Genomic DNA, 15,978 nt, shown 5'->3' on the forward strand with positions numbered 1-15,978 from the left:
AATATATATATATATATTTAATATGAAATTATGATTATTCATGAATTTCCTAAAACCCAGTGAATTCACCCTTAGACATCCACTCCCCCTAATCAGTGTACTGAGACTACCCACAATAATAAGATGCTGTGAGTCACGTGCTCTCTACTGGAAGCGCTGCTACGTCATTAGTACGCGCCGCGCAGGGCACAGTAACCGCTTCCGGGTTCGGACACACGTAAACAAAGAGGGAATACGCCGTAAGTATCGCCAAACGCAATATTTTGTTTTATTTTATACATTTTGAGTTACATTTTTCTGTTTACGGGCTTAGTCTGGGACCTGAGCTCTTTATGAGGTAAATTATATTAATTCCGGAGAGGATATAGCAACTGGAGCGAATGCCATGTCTGGCAGCGACACAGAGTAACTAAAACTTCTATAATGTATTCCGGTTTGCTTTAGGTTATTAAAATGATTGTTTTATGCCCCTCAGAGAAGGACATATAGATGCCCAGTCTGCCTGGGTCATAAATGATGTATAGTTTTAATCAGTCCCAGCCAATCCTGGGAAGAAAACGAAATAATTTGCATTTAATTTGCATTTAGCATATATTAATTTGCATATACTGTGCTACAAGGTATGAACTGTCAATTAAAAGCCCCCCCCCAAAGATCTATACATTTCAGGTATAGTCACGTTTACATTGACTTTGTTTATTATTATTATTATCATCATTAATTATTTATTACACGCCAACATATTCTGCAGCGCTGCACAATTTAAATACGGAGTGGTTAACAAATGTATGCTCAGATTATCTTTTTGTTTTTCTTTGCAGCTCCTTTGTCTCCTTCAGGGAATTTTGGTTCTTAAAAGAAGATGACGAGGCACGGAAAGAATTGTACTGCCGGAGCTGTGTATACCTATTACGAGAAAAGGAAAGACACCGGTGTGTATTTCTACAACAAAGCAAGCTGCCGACGTCACACTACAGAGTCCTGACTGTTGGTGTTGGGACCGTAGGAGATAGAGATGACATCATTCATTTATTAATCTCAGAATCTTTCATTTACTGATACATTCTAATTAGGTGTTATTGTAAGATACATTTTAAACACAATGCTAACTGATTTCTGCTGAAATTGGGTTTAGTCTGTTCTGGTGGGTACTGCCAGTGGGAGATTCGTGATCCAAGTTGGCGCCATTGTAAGTACTCTTGGCACCAAAGGCAATGTCTTGTTCAGTTGTATTTCATTGACATGTATTTCATGCTATTGTATACACCTTTATCCAGAAACATATTAAACACATACATGTTCAGCAGATGATTGCCATGGACACAGGATTACACTCCTTCACTACCTTGTAGTTAGATTGTAAAATATAGTAATTAATATACGCAGGGTCCAAATATATTGCTTTTTCAGCACTTTGTTACTACATTACACAGCGTGGCACACATGCATGTCAATACACAATAATAGCAAAGTGACTAATGTTATCCCTTTTTCTGGTACATTATAGGTTTATAGGAAGCTGTCGTCACTAATGTCTCATCTCATTTCTTCCCTCAGCTGCCTCCGGATATGGGACACAGACGGTGCGTCTTAGCAAGGATGCCGTGAAGGATTTTGACTGCTGTTGCCTGTCTCTGCAGCCTTGTAGAGACCCTGTTGTAACGTATGTTTTGCTAACTGTTTCATCCACGGCTACTTGTTCTATTTTCTGCAGTGTTACATTATATTTTTGTTCTTGTTCATGCTATTGTTTGTTTCTGGGCAACAAAGTTTGTTTCTTTCCTTTTCCGCTGAGACAAAATTCAGATGGGCTTTTCTTTTTCTTCATTGTCACTCCCTCTATCTCCCTACCCTCTCCGACAACCGCTTCTGTGCCTCAACTTCTTGGCAGCTCTACTTTTTCCTTCTTCGCATCTCCGGCCTGTTGCGAAAATACACGGAGGAGGCCAGAATAGTTCATCGGAGAGCCAGGAGAAGCAAGCCAACGGTGACACAGAAGCGGTTGTCAGAGAAGATAACTTTTTAGTGGGTAAAACGAACATTCGGAAGCTTTCTTCTTCATTTTAAAACTTAAATGAATCCAAATGAAAAAGTCAACCTGTTACTCATTCAGCAACACGTCAGTAGCTTAACACTGCAGAAAATGTAACAAGTAGCTAGAAACCTAGAAAATTACTGGTCCATTTTTATTAAAGTTAAGCAGCGGCGAGGTAGAACATTTTATCTCACTAAATCTGATATGAATTATTAAGGGCCAACCTCTGTGGTTTCTGTTGCATAATGCAAACCCGTTTCTAAAAGGTAAATCACGGAGCCTCTGTTACGTTTGTAGAACTAAATAATTCTGTCAAAGCCCATCGTCTGCTTAGGGTTCTGTTCCCTGTGTGGGGGCTATTACAGGAACCCCAAGTCTTCTCAGCAATAGAAAAGCAGATTTTAATCTTCTGGTGATTGTTTGTGTGGTTATTGTGTTCCTTATGCTGTATGTACTACATGTTTGATTACATACTAGAGTTTCATTCTAACATTGTTTCTTTATCAAGGCAAGATGGATACATTTACGAGAAAGAAGCAATTCTGGAATGCATCTTACACCAAAAGACAGAGATTGCACGGCAGATGAAGGTAGTTTTTTTTTTTTGTTTTTTTTTTTTTTACTATTTTGTACATTTCATTTGTTTCTTGTCCAGCAGCAGCACATATTCTTAGTACAGCTGTGTATAATATAATCACCTTTACAATAACAAACTTTTGAGGACTATTGAGCATTTATTTCATCCACATTGCATCTGTACCCATACAATTGCTCGGGCATCCCAGGAGTAGTAGTTACATAGAAAACCTACCAATATCTAGTCGCTGTGCTTCTCAGACATTGAAACACTAAGCTGGCAGGCTGAAAATGGTATATTTTGTCTCTTAGGCATACGAAAAGCAGAAGAATAAGGAAAAAGCAGAAACAGAGGAATTAAATAAAGCCGCAAAAGAATCCAAAATGAAAGTATTTCTCGATAAAGAAATGTCCATTGTCAGCAAACCACTGAACCCCTTTACCCAGAAACAAGGTAACCTAAAGACATGTATCAGTCAAATATAGACTGCTAATGTACAGCTTCTTACAGCAGTGCCGGGCAGACTTGTAGAATGTACTGGGTTACCTTTCATTGGTGGTGCTGCACAAGCATAGCTACATGAATAGCATTTTGCGTTCTAACGCACCATTAAGTAGATTGTAAGAGAAGGACCCTCTTGCCATCTCTAACAGTATTTGTTAACGTGTGCTCATGTAACGTTCGGTTTTGTATATTGTAATGTTGTTAATTCTCACTCTCCCCTATTATAACAGCGCTATGGAATATGCTGGTGCTCTACAAATGTAATGTAATAAGTAACATCTGTAAAAATGTATGTAGAATAATAGCTAGTCCCCTGTGCTATATGTAACGTTTTTTGCATGAGTCTATTGAAGGCGACATAGAACTAATAACATTAAAGGGTTTTTATATTCGTTTAGAAGACAAGCCTGGTACCAGTAAGCAGAGCAACGATGAGAAAAACAAGACACTTCCTAGCTTTTGGATTCCATCGCTGACGCCAGAGTCTAAGACGACCCTTATAAAAAAGCCTGTGAGTCAGCCTGTGGTTTCTCTTTTATATTAAGTGCTAGAATCCCTCTGCTGGGCATATTGTTCTTGTGAAATACTCTGTAGCGCTACTTTGCTCTGCCCTTTTCCAAGTGACGGGATGTTAGTCATATATACGGTGATAAATGTACATACTAGGACTCCATGGCATACAAAAAGCTTTGTTGGTGGCAACAGTGCCCATGGGAGATTAAATGCAATGTCCACTCTTTATCCTGATTGCCACTGGTCATCAGGCCTTCGGGAAATTTGCCCCGCTGCTGTATATATTGGTGATGTTTTGCCTACTTTAGTTATTCTGGTTTTTCACAATTGGTTTCTTATTTGAGGTTACATTGTCCAAAATGCTTTAAAAGGAACTTTGAAGTAAAAAAGGTTACTTTTAAATACCCCATCTGCTTACTCATTCCAGGACAAGACCGTGTACTGCCCCATGAGCGGAAAGCCCCTGAAAATGAAAGACCTCATCCCGGTGAAATTCACGCCAGTCGACGGCAAAGTGGATCGCGTAGGTCTGATAAACCGCCAAGACAGATACGTTTGTGCTGTTACGAGGGACATGCTGGGCAATTCTGTCCCGTGTGCAGTGCTGAGGCCCTCGTAAGTCTCCAAGCTTTTTTGTTATGTCTTTTATCGCTGTCCCCATTAGTGGAGCCATTTCCGATGTGTTAGTTGTAGGTGTTGCGCTTATAGCAGAGAAAGAGAACAGCTAAAGCCGCAGACTACAGTGTTTGTGCACAGAATTTTAATTCATCCAATACTCAAGTTTTCATCGGAAATGTACCAGTTTTCCTTTTCCCAATAACTGATCCGTCATCTCTACACACATCGTATAAATTGGATGGATTAATTTAATGAGCACTATATAAATGTAATGTAAAAGATACATGTGTTATCATCATTCAGGATTGTGTATTTATATATACAATCATTTCTTGAACTGACTGGTAACAGTACATGGTTTTTCATACAGTTCTACACAGGTGCCCGTGATTAACAAAATTGGCATTTGTTTTGATTCGTTCATTTTAAGGCAAAATGGGCTTAAAGGGTGCTCTCTCTATATCTATATATCTCTATATATATATTTTTTTTCTATTTTGTCTTTCCCTCTAGTGGAAGTGCGGCGTCCTTGCTCTGTCCAGCCATCTTGCTGTTCCTTTGTACGCGTTTTATCAGTAGGCCCTCATGTTATCGCAACCTGTCATTCTTTTGTCTACCGTCTAGACAGCAATATTTCTTCCATGACGTGCCTTTTCGGCTATGCCTCCGGAGATCTGTACTGACACCTGGTGGTTCATTTAAGAACTGCCTGCAGGCCGCTGTAGCTTAGATCGGGGAGGCTGGCGAGCTTGCCGTGTTGGAGCGAATATTTAAATGCCCTTTTTGGAACATTTTCCGGGTGTTTTCATTACTGTAACCACGTTTATAAAGGCCGCATCGTCATCTTAATTCACAAAACTTAAACATACTCCCCAACATATGGCTTTGTATGACGTTTGTTAAACCGTTGACAATCTGTTTTTCAGAGGCGCTGTGGTTACGATGGAGTGTGTAGAAAAACTGATCAAAAAAGACATGATTGATCCAATCAACGGTGAAAAGCTGACCGAGAAGGATATCATTGTGCTGCAAAGGGTGAGTTTGCCTAACTGGCTGCATCTACACACAAATATCACAGGCTAGATAACGTACGTTAAAAAAATACCATTCCGACAATTTGTTTTAGCCAGCATCCCAATTATTATTCATAATACCCATGATTGGGTACTGCTCATGTCTAAAAGGCATGTTGTGTCTGTGTATGATGTATTGGGGGTAGAACAATGCATGCTATTGCCATCTCCTCTGGGTCCCAATGCCAGGAACCTAGAACATTGGCACACTTGGCGATAGTTGCCCCACACCTAAGGCGCTGAATACTCTGCTTGTCTCATGCTGGATATTCTTTCTCGTTTCCAGGGCGGAACTGGATTTTCAGGATCAGGAGTGCAACTTAATGCGAAGGAGGCCCGGCCCGTGATGCAAGCATAAATCCACCCCAACGTCTGCTCTACTGTAACTCCGCCAGTTCAAAAGCTTTTAATTGTATTTGTTTTGTTACATTAAAGTATCCTATTTGAAAAAAATAGATTTGGGTGGCACAAGGGTTTATTTATAAGGTGGATATGCGTCTAAAACACATAGGATTCTGATTTTTATACTGTACTTGGGGCAAGGTTTTAAGGCAACCGCTCCTATCTGCATTCTAAACATTCCACTTCCTGTTTTAAAGAAAACAGGAAGTAGTGGGTGCAATGGAAATTTACTTCCCCCAATGTACCGTATTTGCTCGATTATAAGACGAGGTTTTTTCCAGAGCAAATGCTCTGAAAAATACCCCTCGTCTTATAATCGGGGTCGTCTTCTAATCAGACCCCAAAAAAATGCTGGCGCCATGCTGCTTACCGGTCGCGAGCAGCGTCTCTTCTGTTAGAAGCAGGGCAGGAAGCTTGCAGCGTCCTCACAGAACTCTATCTCCCCCCTCCCTCCTCTGAGGGCGGGGCCAGAGAAGTTGCTACAGCCGGTCCCCTGCAGAAGTCTGCGAGTGGGAGATCTGCAGTTCAGGTGAGGGGGTGGGGGAGGGTTTTTGAGTATGTGTGAAGTGTGTGTGATTAAGGGAATGAATGAGTATTTAAATGTTTGTGAATGAGTGTGAGTGTGTGTGTGATAGCATGGATGTGTAAGGGGGGTGGGGGTTGTAGCATGGCATATGGAGGCTGTAATCCCACTGCTATCATCCCCAGGTTCCAGCATGTACTGGCTGCCTTGGCTTGATAGGAGTGTGATTGCTGTTAGCAGTTTGATATATATATATATATATCAAACTGCTAACAGCAATCACACTCCTATCAAGCCAAGGCAGCCAGTACATGCTGGGTTAAAAGGCATATCATGGGGCTGAGTGGCATATAGGGGGTTAAAATGCATTTCTGGACCTCCAGAAATGCATTTTAACCCCCTATATGCCACTCAGCCCCATGATATGCCTATATACCTCCAGAAATGCTTTATACCCCCCTATATGCCACTCAGCCCCATGATATGCCTTTTAACCCCCTATATGCCAGAGTGGCATACAGGGGTATAAGGCATATCATGGGGCAGAGTGGCAAATAGGGGGGTATAAAGCATTTCTGGGGGCAGAGTGGCATAACTGGGGGGGGCAGGTTGGCAAATAAAAGGAAATTTAAAAAATATATTTTTCTCAATCATAGCTTTTATTAAACATGAAAATAATTTACATTAATTAATATTTACTGGTAAAACTTTTTCCCTATAGGGTAGTCTTATATTCAGGCTTTTTGTTTTTTTCCTAAATTAATATTTTGATTTTGGGGGGTCGTCTTATAATCGGGGTCGTCTTATAATCGAGCAAATACGGTACTTAAAATGTCTGAGATTCTAAGGACACATCATAAGTTCTGTGCACTTTTATTATTATTATAATGTTTATTGGTAAGTTCCCTTTTAATCAATCCACTTTCACAAAAGCACATTTCCAAAAAAAATTTTAAGTCCAGCTTCTCCTTGATAAAACTGTTTAAGAAATATTCAAAAAGAGACATAATTAGTGTCTCGGGTGGAAATGGATTTAAGGTTTTTTTTTAATTTTTTTATTTAACATGGACTGCATAATCTACCCCCCCCCCCCAAAAAAAAAAAAACAGCTTATACATTAAAACATAAGATACACACAGGGGGAGAAAAGTGTTTATTTGGTGAAAGGTGTTCACTATTTAAAGTATTTGTACAGGGTACGGTAAATCTAACAAATGTGATTCCTAGACATATTGGAAGTTGGATTTTGGTACACTCTGATGAAACAAGTAGCAGCCTGTGTTTAAGGGGTACACTAACCCCCTCAATATTAGAAGGAAAGCACATTCTCAGGTTTTAGAGGCTATCGTTTACTGGGTTATGCCATTGCTTTTTGGCTAGCCATTAAAAAAAGTCACGTTCTAGAATAAAGCACAATTCAGTAAGTGGTCTTTTTGTAGGTTCTGGAGGAAGACAAAAGATAAAATACAGCATATTTGAAACAGGTTTGATGCAGTGAGTTTGGGGAAGAGTTTTATCCAGTATAAAAATATTTTTGGGGTAAATAGCTTGGGAATATGCTAGACGTTTTCACCGAAGTCTTGTATATACCTTCAAGGTCATACAAATCGGAATCTTTTTCTAGCTGGATAGGAAAACGCATGCCTTAAAAAAACCCCAGATGAATAAATAGTCACAGTCCCCCCTTTTTGTACCGAGATTCCAAAAACCACAATGTTGGAATCCCATCCCTAAAGCACCAACAATGTGCTGATGAGTGAGGCGCTCCAGAAGGAGCAGAGTAACAGAGTCCATCAGAATTCGTCGTGCCGCCTGGTCAGGTCTTCTCCGTAGTTGGTCGCTTGGCTGCCGACAAACATGTTCCAATTCTCCAAGATCTCCTTTTTAGTCAGCTTGTCGTCCTAGGTAGAAAAAGACTGTCGGTTAATTCAAAGGGGAACAGGGAGTTCTGGGTAACTCTTACCACTGGAAACGAGGAGGAATTCACGAGAACAAAATCGTTCCATCATAGAAGCCCCGGCTGTCAGAGAGGAGGATCCTCTGCAGCGCTGCGGAGGATCTGGATCTTAGGTATTATCTGACCTCTGTTTGATAAAATCGATTCAACCAAACAATAATGAAATTCATTGGCAACCATTTTCATTATCGATTAGTTGTTGCAGCCCTACTCTTCTCTTGATCTACCTGTGCTCATGCAGGGGCTAGCCAGAAATCCTGCTCTGGTTGTGCCATCGGGCATGGAATTTGCCACCCATTTCTTTCTCCGTATCGACACCATGTGAGCTTTTCTGCCTCGGAGTGGAGGAAGTCACGTGGCTGACCTCACCGGCTGACCTCATGTTACAAAAGACTACTGGATTTTAAAATATCAGATTTAGGTCGACGTTTCTTACCTTGTCTTTGTCGGATTCGTAGATGAGATGTTTGGACTCGATGTCAGCATGGTCGTAGTCATGGGGCAGAATCCAGTGGCTAATTTCTGTACGGTCCATTTTCCCATCTTTGTTCAAGTCACGGAATTCCAGAAACTGCTTGCGCTCCGTTTTCACCCAGTCCGGTTCCGGTTCATCTCCATCAGGGCTGTACATGTCCCCTGAGAAGAAACAACAAAAGTCAGGATTCGAGGTTTCAATTCAATGATATATGGATTTACGTTCTTACGTTAGACTGCAATCTAACTTGCCCCAGTCCCAACGAGCCTATTGAAAGAACGTTCTGACCAATTGCTGAGAATGGTGAGACACCTGTGTACTAGCAGGGACGCAGCGGGGTCATACAACGCGATGTTACATGATCCTCCAGTAAAAACTATACGGAAAGGTATAGGTGTGATGATTGGGTGTGATGAGACAAATGCATCTTGGTGTGTGCCAGGGTGAGTGTGTGCGTGTGCATGTTAGTTACTTGGGGGAGGGGAATGAGCTGTATCTGGGCCAGAAGGTACAAGTCCTCCATGTAGGTGTGTGTGTGTAAGTGTGTGTGATTGTGTTAGTGTGAGTGTCTGGATGTGTGTGTTGGTGTGAGTGGCCCCTCCAGAGGTCAGGCTCCGGATCCTATCCTGGCTGTTATTACTTACCGATGTACTCATCTACATCCACCACACCATCGCCATTTTTATCGATGTCTTCCACAGTTTCCTGTGGAAATAGAAGAACAAAGCTTTACGATCCGTTTGTTACGCAGATAATTCTTCAGTCTCAGTCCGGTGGCAGCTTGTGGCACAGCCAGCATGATCCTTTTCGATTATTTTAATCTGTTAGCATATAGAGCTTTACAATCCGGGACAGACTCACATTAAACGGATACCTACGGTAACAACAATGTCTTTCATGTAGTCGAACTCCTCGGGGTGCAGGAAGGCGGTGAACTCCTCCCGCGTGGCTATCAAGTCTCCATCCTTGTCGGCATGCTTGAACCGGCGCTCGTCGCGCTTCATCATCTTTCTGTATGTGTCTTTATCCTGCACGTCGTAGAATTCCTCTTCACCTATATACACATATACATAAAGGTGAAAGATGGAAAGGACGTATGAATGAAGAAACCATTAAGGCAGGTCTCACGAGACACGGCCTCGAGAGTGATGAGCTTCTGAGATCTGTAGGAAAAGACCCCAAATCACAGATCAGAAGCTCCAGTCTGTCCTTCTGCGTCTCACATTCAACATTTTCATAACCTGGTTTCTTCGGTACATTTTACTGCGAGCGAATCGGTGCAGGCGTCCTTCAGAAAACAAGACTTCTGTGTCCTTTAACTCCGCCCCCGGCTGCCACTACAGGAAACAGGAAGCATTCCTGCGTACACTTCTTGCACATGCTCAGTAGAACTCCCACTGACTTCACCGGAGCAGCAGCTAATCACATGTATGCTATTCGTACACTGATTGGCTGCTGTCTCATTCAAACAGAGCCCCGTCTCTCATTGACGAGGATGGGAATTCTACTGAGCATGTGCAAGAAAACCTGTCCTGCACCAATCTGCATGCAGTAAAACAACTCCAATATTTGCGATAACACACAAAAACGGGGCTGAAATGGTCACTTTCTCACCTTTCCAATACTTTCTTTTCACAAGTTACAATGTTGCAACACTTAGGAATAGTTATCTGAATAATCCCATCCGTGTTTACACATCGCATGACAATATTTACTGCAAGCAAGCGGAAAACCGGCGTGCAAACAGCACCTCGTTCAGGCTTTCGCCTAAATACTGAACCCTGGGGTGACTCTGATTACTCTGTAATCAGAAGCCACGCGCCTTCCCGGCCAACTTAAGTGGCTTCAGGAAACCAGCGGCAAGAACACAAAGCTGCTCTAGAAAGGAGGTCCTTCAGACGTGGCCGGGAGCTTCAAAGCTCAAAGCAAGCAGAGAAAGAAAGCAAAATCTGAGAGTGAGAGGAGACATGCATTTCACCGTAACCTCACCACGGCAAGCCAAGGAAAGAAAACCAAACCAAAAAACCATGCATCTGCTCAGGACATAGGCCTTAACCAGTAGATGGAACTCAACATGGTCTTCTCAGAAGGTCAACGAAGGAACGGCTTATATTATTTTCATGGTTGGGGGGTAATGACCCAAGAAGTCTTGCGTTGGGATTACTTAGTTTCGGTGCTTCCGTAAGGGGATATGTACGGGGGGGAAACCAGAAAAAACCCAAGAAGTAGAGCGTTGAACGCAGAGCACCCAAAGTGTGGAGGACTACTTATTTAACCCAGAGAAGGTCATCTTCATGTTTCCATGCAGTCAGTATATATTTTTAGGGGTTTTAGGAGAACATGCTGGCAGTAGGAGCGAGCAGGGAGTAGCCATGCAGGCCGAGACTACAACTCAAGGATTTCTGGTCCTGAAGTCAGGCTACGGAGGGACAAGTTCTTTCCAGCGGCTGCTTTTCCGTGGCAGGTTACGAAGCGCGGGCATTTCCACCGGTGGGAGGACCACCGACCTCCGGCCCACTCACAGACTTTGCTTTCGCTCTCTTACCTGCGCCGTACCCGTACGTCGTTTTCTTATACTCCTCCCAGGCGATTTTATCGTCTTTGTTCTCGTCGTAGTCCGCCCAGTGCTTGTTGACGTTCTCGTAGATGTAGCGGTTCTGGGTGTGGGTGATCCACTCTTTGAGCTCCACCTGAGTTATGAAGCCGTCCTTATCCTTGTCTATCTTGTCGACTATTTTCCTGAGGGACGCAGGAAAAAGGAAGAAGCGGGATTAGGAAGGACCGGCCGAGGACTTCTCACCTATCAGATGGCCGTACGTCTGCGTGGAATACTCCTCCCAAGACACGGAGCCGTCGCCATCCTTGTCGTGGAGCAGCACCTGCTTATCCACGTCTTCCTGGACGAAGCGCCCGTGGACGTACTTGATCCACGCCAAGAGCTCGGGTTGGGTGACAAACGTGTCGTTGTCACTGTCAATTCTATCAACAATCTTCCTGCAATCAACCAAAAACTCACAGCTTCACACCAGCGACAAGCAGGGGGAGGGGGGGGTCTAGAAACCTTTATCATAAATGGTCAGCTGATGGGGTCAAGGAGAAGCGGATTCTGACGACTAATAATAATAATAATAATAATATTAAAAAACATTGTTTATTAATCAAAATAATAAAAAAAAAACTAAATTAAGGGGTCTTTGTCATGGCATGGAGCGGCTGACATGGAGAACAGGACGGGGTATAAAAACCCATTGTACAGCGCTACGGAATAGGATGGCGCTATATAAAACAATAAATAAATAATAAATATATTTTTTTTTAATATAAAATACACAATCAGATGTATCATGTTTAATATTTGATAATCTGATGCCTATTTGTTAAGAGTTATAACATAGCTTAAGAATGGTAGATGTAAAAGCACCTTAAGAAGAGACCTCCGAGGTATGCAACTTTATGTTTTTTTCTATGTTGGTCGAATCAACTAAAAATGCTACTTTTACAAAAAAAAATAATTTGCACTATTAATCACAGACGGATAATAACGGGATTTTTTTTTTTACTCTAATCGGAAAAGGACAATTTAAAAGCGGATTTGCATTTGAGGCAGATCCTGATGAATTAACAAAAAAAAAAATAAGAAGTTTACAGACGGGAAGAGATTCCATGCGGAAATACGGGGCGGAATTCTGCTTTCCTAACGCTGGAGGAGAGGCAGGAGGCGGAGGGACCCTGGAATGTCGGACATCCCCCCGAAAAGGGGTGTTGCGGTTCTTTGAAATGGGAGAACTTTTCAGATGCCTTTCTCTTGTTATCCCTCCCCATTCCCAAACAAGAAGAAGTTTGACACTGCCACGTTAGCAGTCTTGAATGTTCTCCGCAGCCCCCCAGGCTCTTCATTGGGTGGGAATCAACGAAGTCCCACCCACTGGCTGTTCATAAGCTGCAGCTGCTTTCAAAGTGGGACAGAAAGACACCCCCCCTTTGCCATAATGTGACTCCCATCATCCCCAGCCATCCACAACAAAACCTGTCATTGCAGCTGAACACACATTACACGTTTAACCTTTCGCGTGCCAGCGGGGATCTAATGGGGGATGGAATGCACATCCGCTTGGTATTTACTGGTCAAACTTTCACAGAGCCTTCCCCTCTGGGCACCTAGGGGTTAAAATAGCCTCATCATATATATATATATATTGTAAGCTCATCCTATATAATAAGAACGCTACCGGTTCATGCGACCTATCATTAGCAGGCTGAGCATCCATGTGATAATTAGATTGTAAGCTACTGGGGCCAGAATCATCAGTTTACTGGTACCGTGGCACGCGCTTCTGCTTTAGGATTCTAAATTAGAATGTTGTGCCAAACGTTAGTAAATATATAACCATCTATGCATCTATAGGGGTTTCTACGACTGGGAGACTGTTACCCCCGCGCTGCGCATGTTCTAATCTCACAGGGGTCCTCAATACCTGGTTGTGGAGAAAAAGGAGCACGATCCAAAATATCCCGACAGGTGGGTTTTTACCTGCCACAGAACTACAAACACCATATCGCTCAGCCGGCCACAGATAACTCCATGCTAAAGGGTCTGGCTAAGGATCATGGGAGTTGTAGTTCCGCTTGCTACCGTAACACGATGTATGCAATCACCGAGGATAATGGGAATTAGTGTTACTCGTTCGTTTTCAACGCGCTGCAAACTCCCACTGGCAGAAAAAGGGTTACATATTCTACTTATTATTAATTATTCCGCAGCAGGCAGACATTCATTCATTCGCTTTACTCTACTGCTGTTGACGCTGACACAGGCACACCTTAATTCTTTCTTAGATGGTCAGAAATCTTATTGTTTAAAAAGAGTTTTTCATAACTAACTTAACATATTAGTAAAGTGTGTCTCGATTGGCCGGCAAGGCTAGTAGTTCATGCACATTAGACCCAATAGAAAAAGACAATATAAAGGGGTCTTCTGCAACAAGACCATTCTGTTTTGGAGTAAACAATGTATCTGACCCTATTGCATATGAAAGGGTTAAATCTGTTATCCCTAACATTGAGGGATGATAGTGTAATATTCCCTCCAGCACTGATAGGGTTAAAGTAAACATTTTGGACCTAAACTCACCCAAGCCTCTCTTTGCTTTCCTCTGGGGTCAGCTGGTCGAAGGTCTTGGATTCCTCCTTGCCCAGGAAGGCTTCGTGGTCGTACTGGAAGTCCTGGCTGTCATCGTGGTGGTGGTCACTCAGGTCCTTGCTGTGGTGGACACGGTCCTTCTTTTCCACGGTGGGCTTACAAAAAACCCAGGAGGAACATATCGCCACGAGGAGAAAAACACACAGAGTCCGCATGGTTACGGTCTTCTGGCACCTGGAATTACAAGACACCACAATCAAAACAATGACTACGAGGACAATTGCTCCTGACTTCTTTTGGTCCTAGAAACAACTGTCTGCTCCTGACTTCTTTTGGTCCTAGAAACAACTGTCTGCTCCTGACTTCTTTTGGTCCTAGAAACAACTGTCTGCTCCTGACTTCTTTTGGTCCCAGAAACAACTGTCTGCTCCTGACTTCTTTTGGTCCTAGAAACAACTGTCTGCTCCTGACTTCTTTTGGTCCTAGAAACAACTGTCTGCTCCTGACTTCTTTTGGTCCTAGAAACAACTGTCTGCTCCTGACTTCTTTTGGTCCCAGATACAACTGCCTGCTCCTTACTTCTTTTGGTCCTAGATACGACTGCCTGCTCCTGACTTCTTTTGGTCCTAAAAACAAAACAACTGCCTGCTCCTGACTTCTTTTGGTCCTAGATATAACTGCCTGCTTCTGACTTCTTTTGGTCCTCGATATAACTGCCTGCTCCTGGCTTCTTTTGGTCCTAGATATTCCTGCCTGCTCCTGACTCAGGATCCAGAACACAGATAAACATTTTAATACTTTAAGTTACAATCAAACTAAACCTGGGTACACTGCACTGAACACAGGCATAGGGTTAATCTTTGGGGTGCAAGGTGCTAAATCTGGAGCAGTTAGCTGAAACTTGCCAACAGTTCCCATGGTAACAGCTCCAATTTAACCACTTTAGCCCATGTTTTGCAGTTATATTGTCCAATGCACCACATGTCATTAAAAGAATATAAAAATAAGAGGAGGGAGGATAACCTACTTTAACCCTTCTCTTGCCAGAATGATCAAAGCAAAGTACCAAAATCCACCCCTTCAGTGCAGTTTTGCTCACATGGAGCTTCTATAAAACACATTTGATGTATCTGTATTCCGCTGCCTGCCTGCCTGCCTGCCTGCCTGCCTGCCTGCCATTAACCCTTTGAGTTCCAAGGCTTGGCTCCTGACAAATAAAGCTTATAACACTAATAACGCGCCTTATTGTAGTTTTTTTTATGAATGAGACCTCACACTCATTATCTGCACTCTCTGCACAGCTCAATCTCCTCTCCCCGACGCCTCCCTCCCCTCCATGCACAACTTTACCCAGTGATGCTCCGGCTCCAACTCCAGCCTCAGCGATCCGCTCAGCAAACGCTGCACTGCCCCTTTAAAACGCTCATTGTAAGGGGGCGTGACCCAGCAAGCTCTGCAGCCAATTCGAATCGTATGCCCTCACCTGTAGGCGGGTCCACAGAAGTTTCTGGACCGTGCTGCGGACTGTGATTGGTCGATGGTCGCCACGTTGACACGAGCACGTGTATGTGTGGCTATGGGCTGGGGTGTGGACGTGCAGGGCGCGGGAGCGCGCATAGCGGATAGCAGGGGTAAGAGGGGCTGATCACACCCCAATTACCCCACCACAGTGGCAGCACTGTGATACGGTCCTGTTACAATTTGGATGAGGCTGATGAGAGTTGTAGGTTTATCATTTCCCCCTTTTCTTAAATGAATGGGGTATTTTATGTGCTTAGGGATCTTTTTCTTAGCATACCTCCCAAGTGCCCCTGTTTAGTTTGACCAGTCCCTCTTTCCTCGCCTGATGCCCCCTCTTTTCTAGGAGGTCAGAATGTTTGATGGGTATGAGGGTATCGCAGGGTTCTACAGCCCTAAAAGCCCCGGTAATGTTTATAGAAACATCAGAAAATATGTTTATAAATACAATTGTGTAAATAAAATATGTTATTCTTCTTCTGAATGTTTTATTTACATAACAAACTACCCAGAGGTCACAAAGTCAAACAATACGTCTCAGTAAAGTTACAAAAGGGAACAAGTTTATGAGGAAATGGTGATCTTATATAAGAAGTGATCCGAGTTTCATAACCTGCTTTAGTAAAATAGCAACCCCTAGAAT

The 15,978-nt window shown here is 42.9% G+C and overlaps 2 protein-coding genes across 3 annotated transcripts; one reads left to right on the plus strand and one right to left on the minus strand.

Annotated features, from left to right (window-relative positions):
- The first annotated feature begins 181 nt into the window (after positions 1–181).
- On the plus strand, positions 182–5,772 carry NOSIP (nitric oxide synthase interacting protein). The gene is made up of 9 exons (XM_053452538.1): positions 182–239; positions 822–932; positions 1,558–1,663; positions 2,544–2,625; positions 2,924–3,065; positions 3,515–3,627; positions 4,057–4,244; positions 5,174–5,282; positions 5,607–5,772. Exons 2-9 carry the CDS (start codon positions 863–865, stop codon positions 5,676–5,678), a joined length of 882 nt encoding a protein of 293 aa, XP_053308513.1. The 5' UTR covers positions 182–239; positions 822–862; the 3' UTR covers positions 5,679–5,772.
- A 1,598-nt stretch (positions 5,773–7,370) lies between these two features.
- On the minus strand, positions 7,371–15,266 carry RCN3 (reticulocalbin 3). 2 transcript variants are annotated; one of them, XM_053452534.1, is made up of 7 exons: positions 15,168–15,266; positions 13,809–14,051; positions 11,223–11,416; positions 9,556–9,731; positions 9,322–9,382; positions 8,639–8,838; positions 7,371–8,146 (listed from the first exon to the last, which is right to left on the minus strand). In XM_053452534.1, the coding sequence occupies exons 2-7, from the start codon at positions 14,030–14,032 to the stop codon at positions 8,039–8,041; spliced, it is 963 nt and encodes a 320-aa protein (XP_053308509.1). In that variant the 5' UTR covers positions 14,033–14,051; positions 15,168–15,266; the 3' UTR covers positions 7,371–8,038. The 2 variants fall into 2 exon arrangements, with proteins under 2 accessions (XP_053308509.1, XP_053308510.1); XM_053452535.1 differs by lacking the exon at positions 11,223–11,416 and adding an exon at positions 11,478–11,671.
- Between the last annotated feature and the right edge of the window lie 712 nt (positions 15,267–15,978).

The sequence above is a fragment of the Spea bombifrons genome, chromosome 12, assembly GCF_027358695.1.
Source record: "Spea bombifrons isolate aSpeBom1 chromosome 12, aSpeBom1.2.pri, whole genome shotgun sequence".
In the NCBI taxonomy this organism is placed as follows: Eukaryota; Metazoa; Chordata; class Amphibia; order Anura; family Pelobatidae; genus Spea; species Spea bombifrons.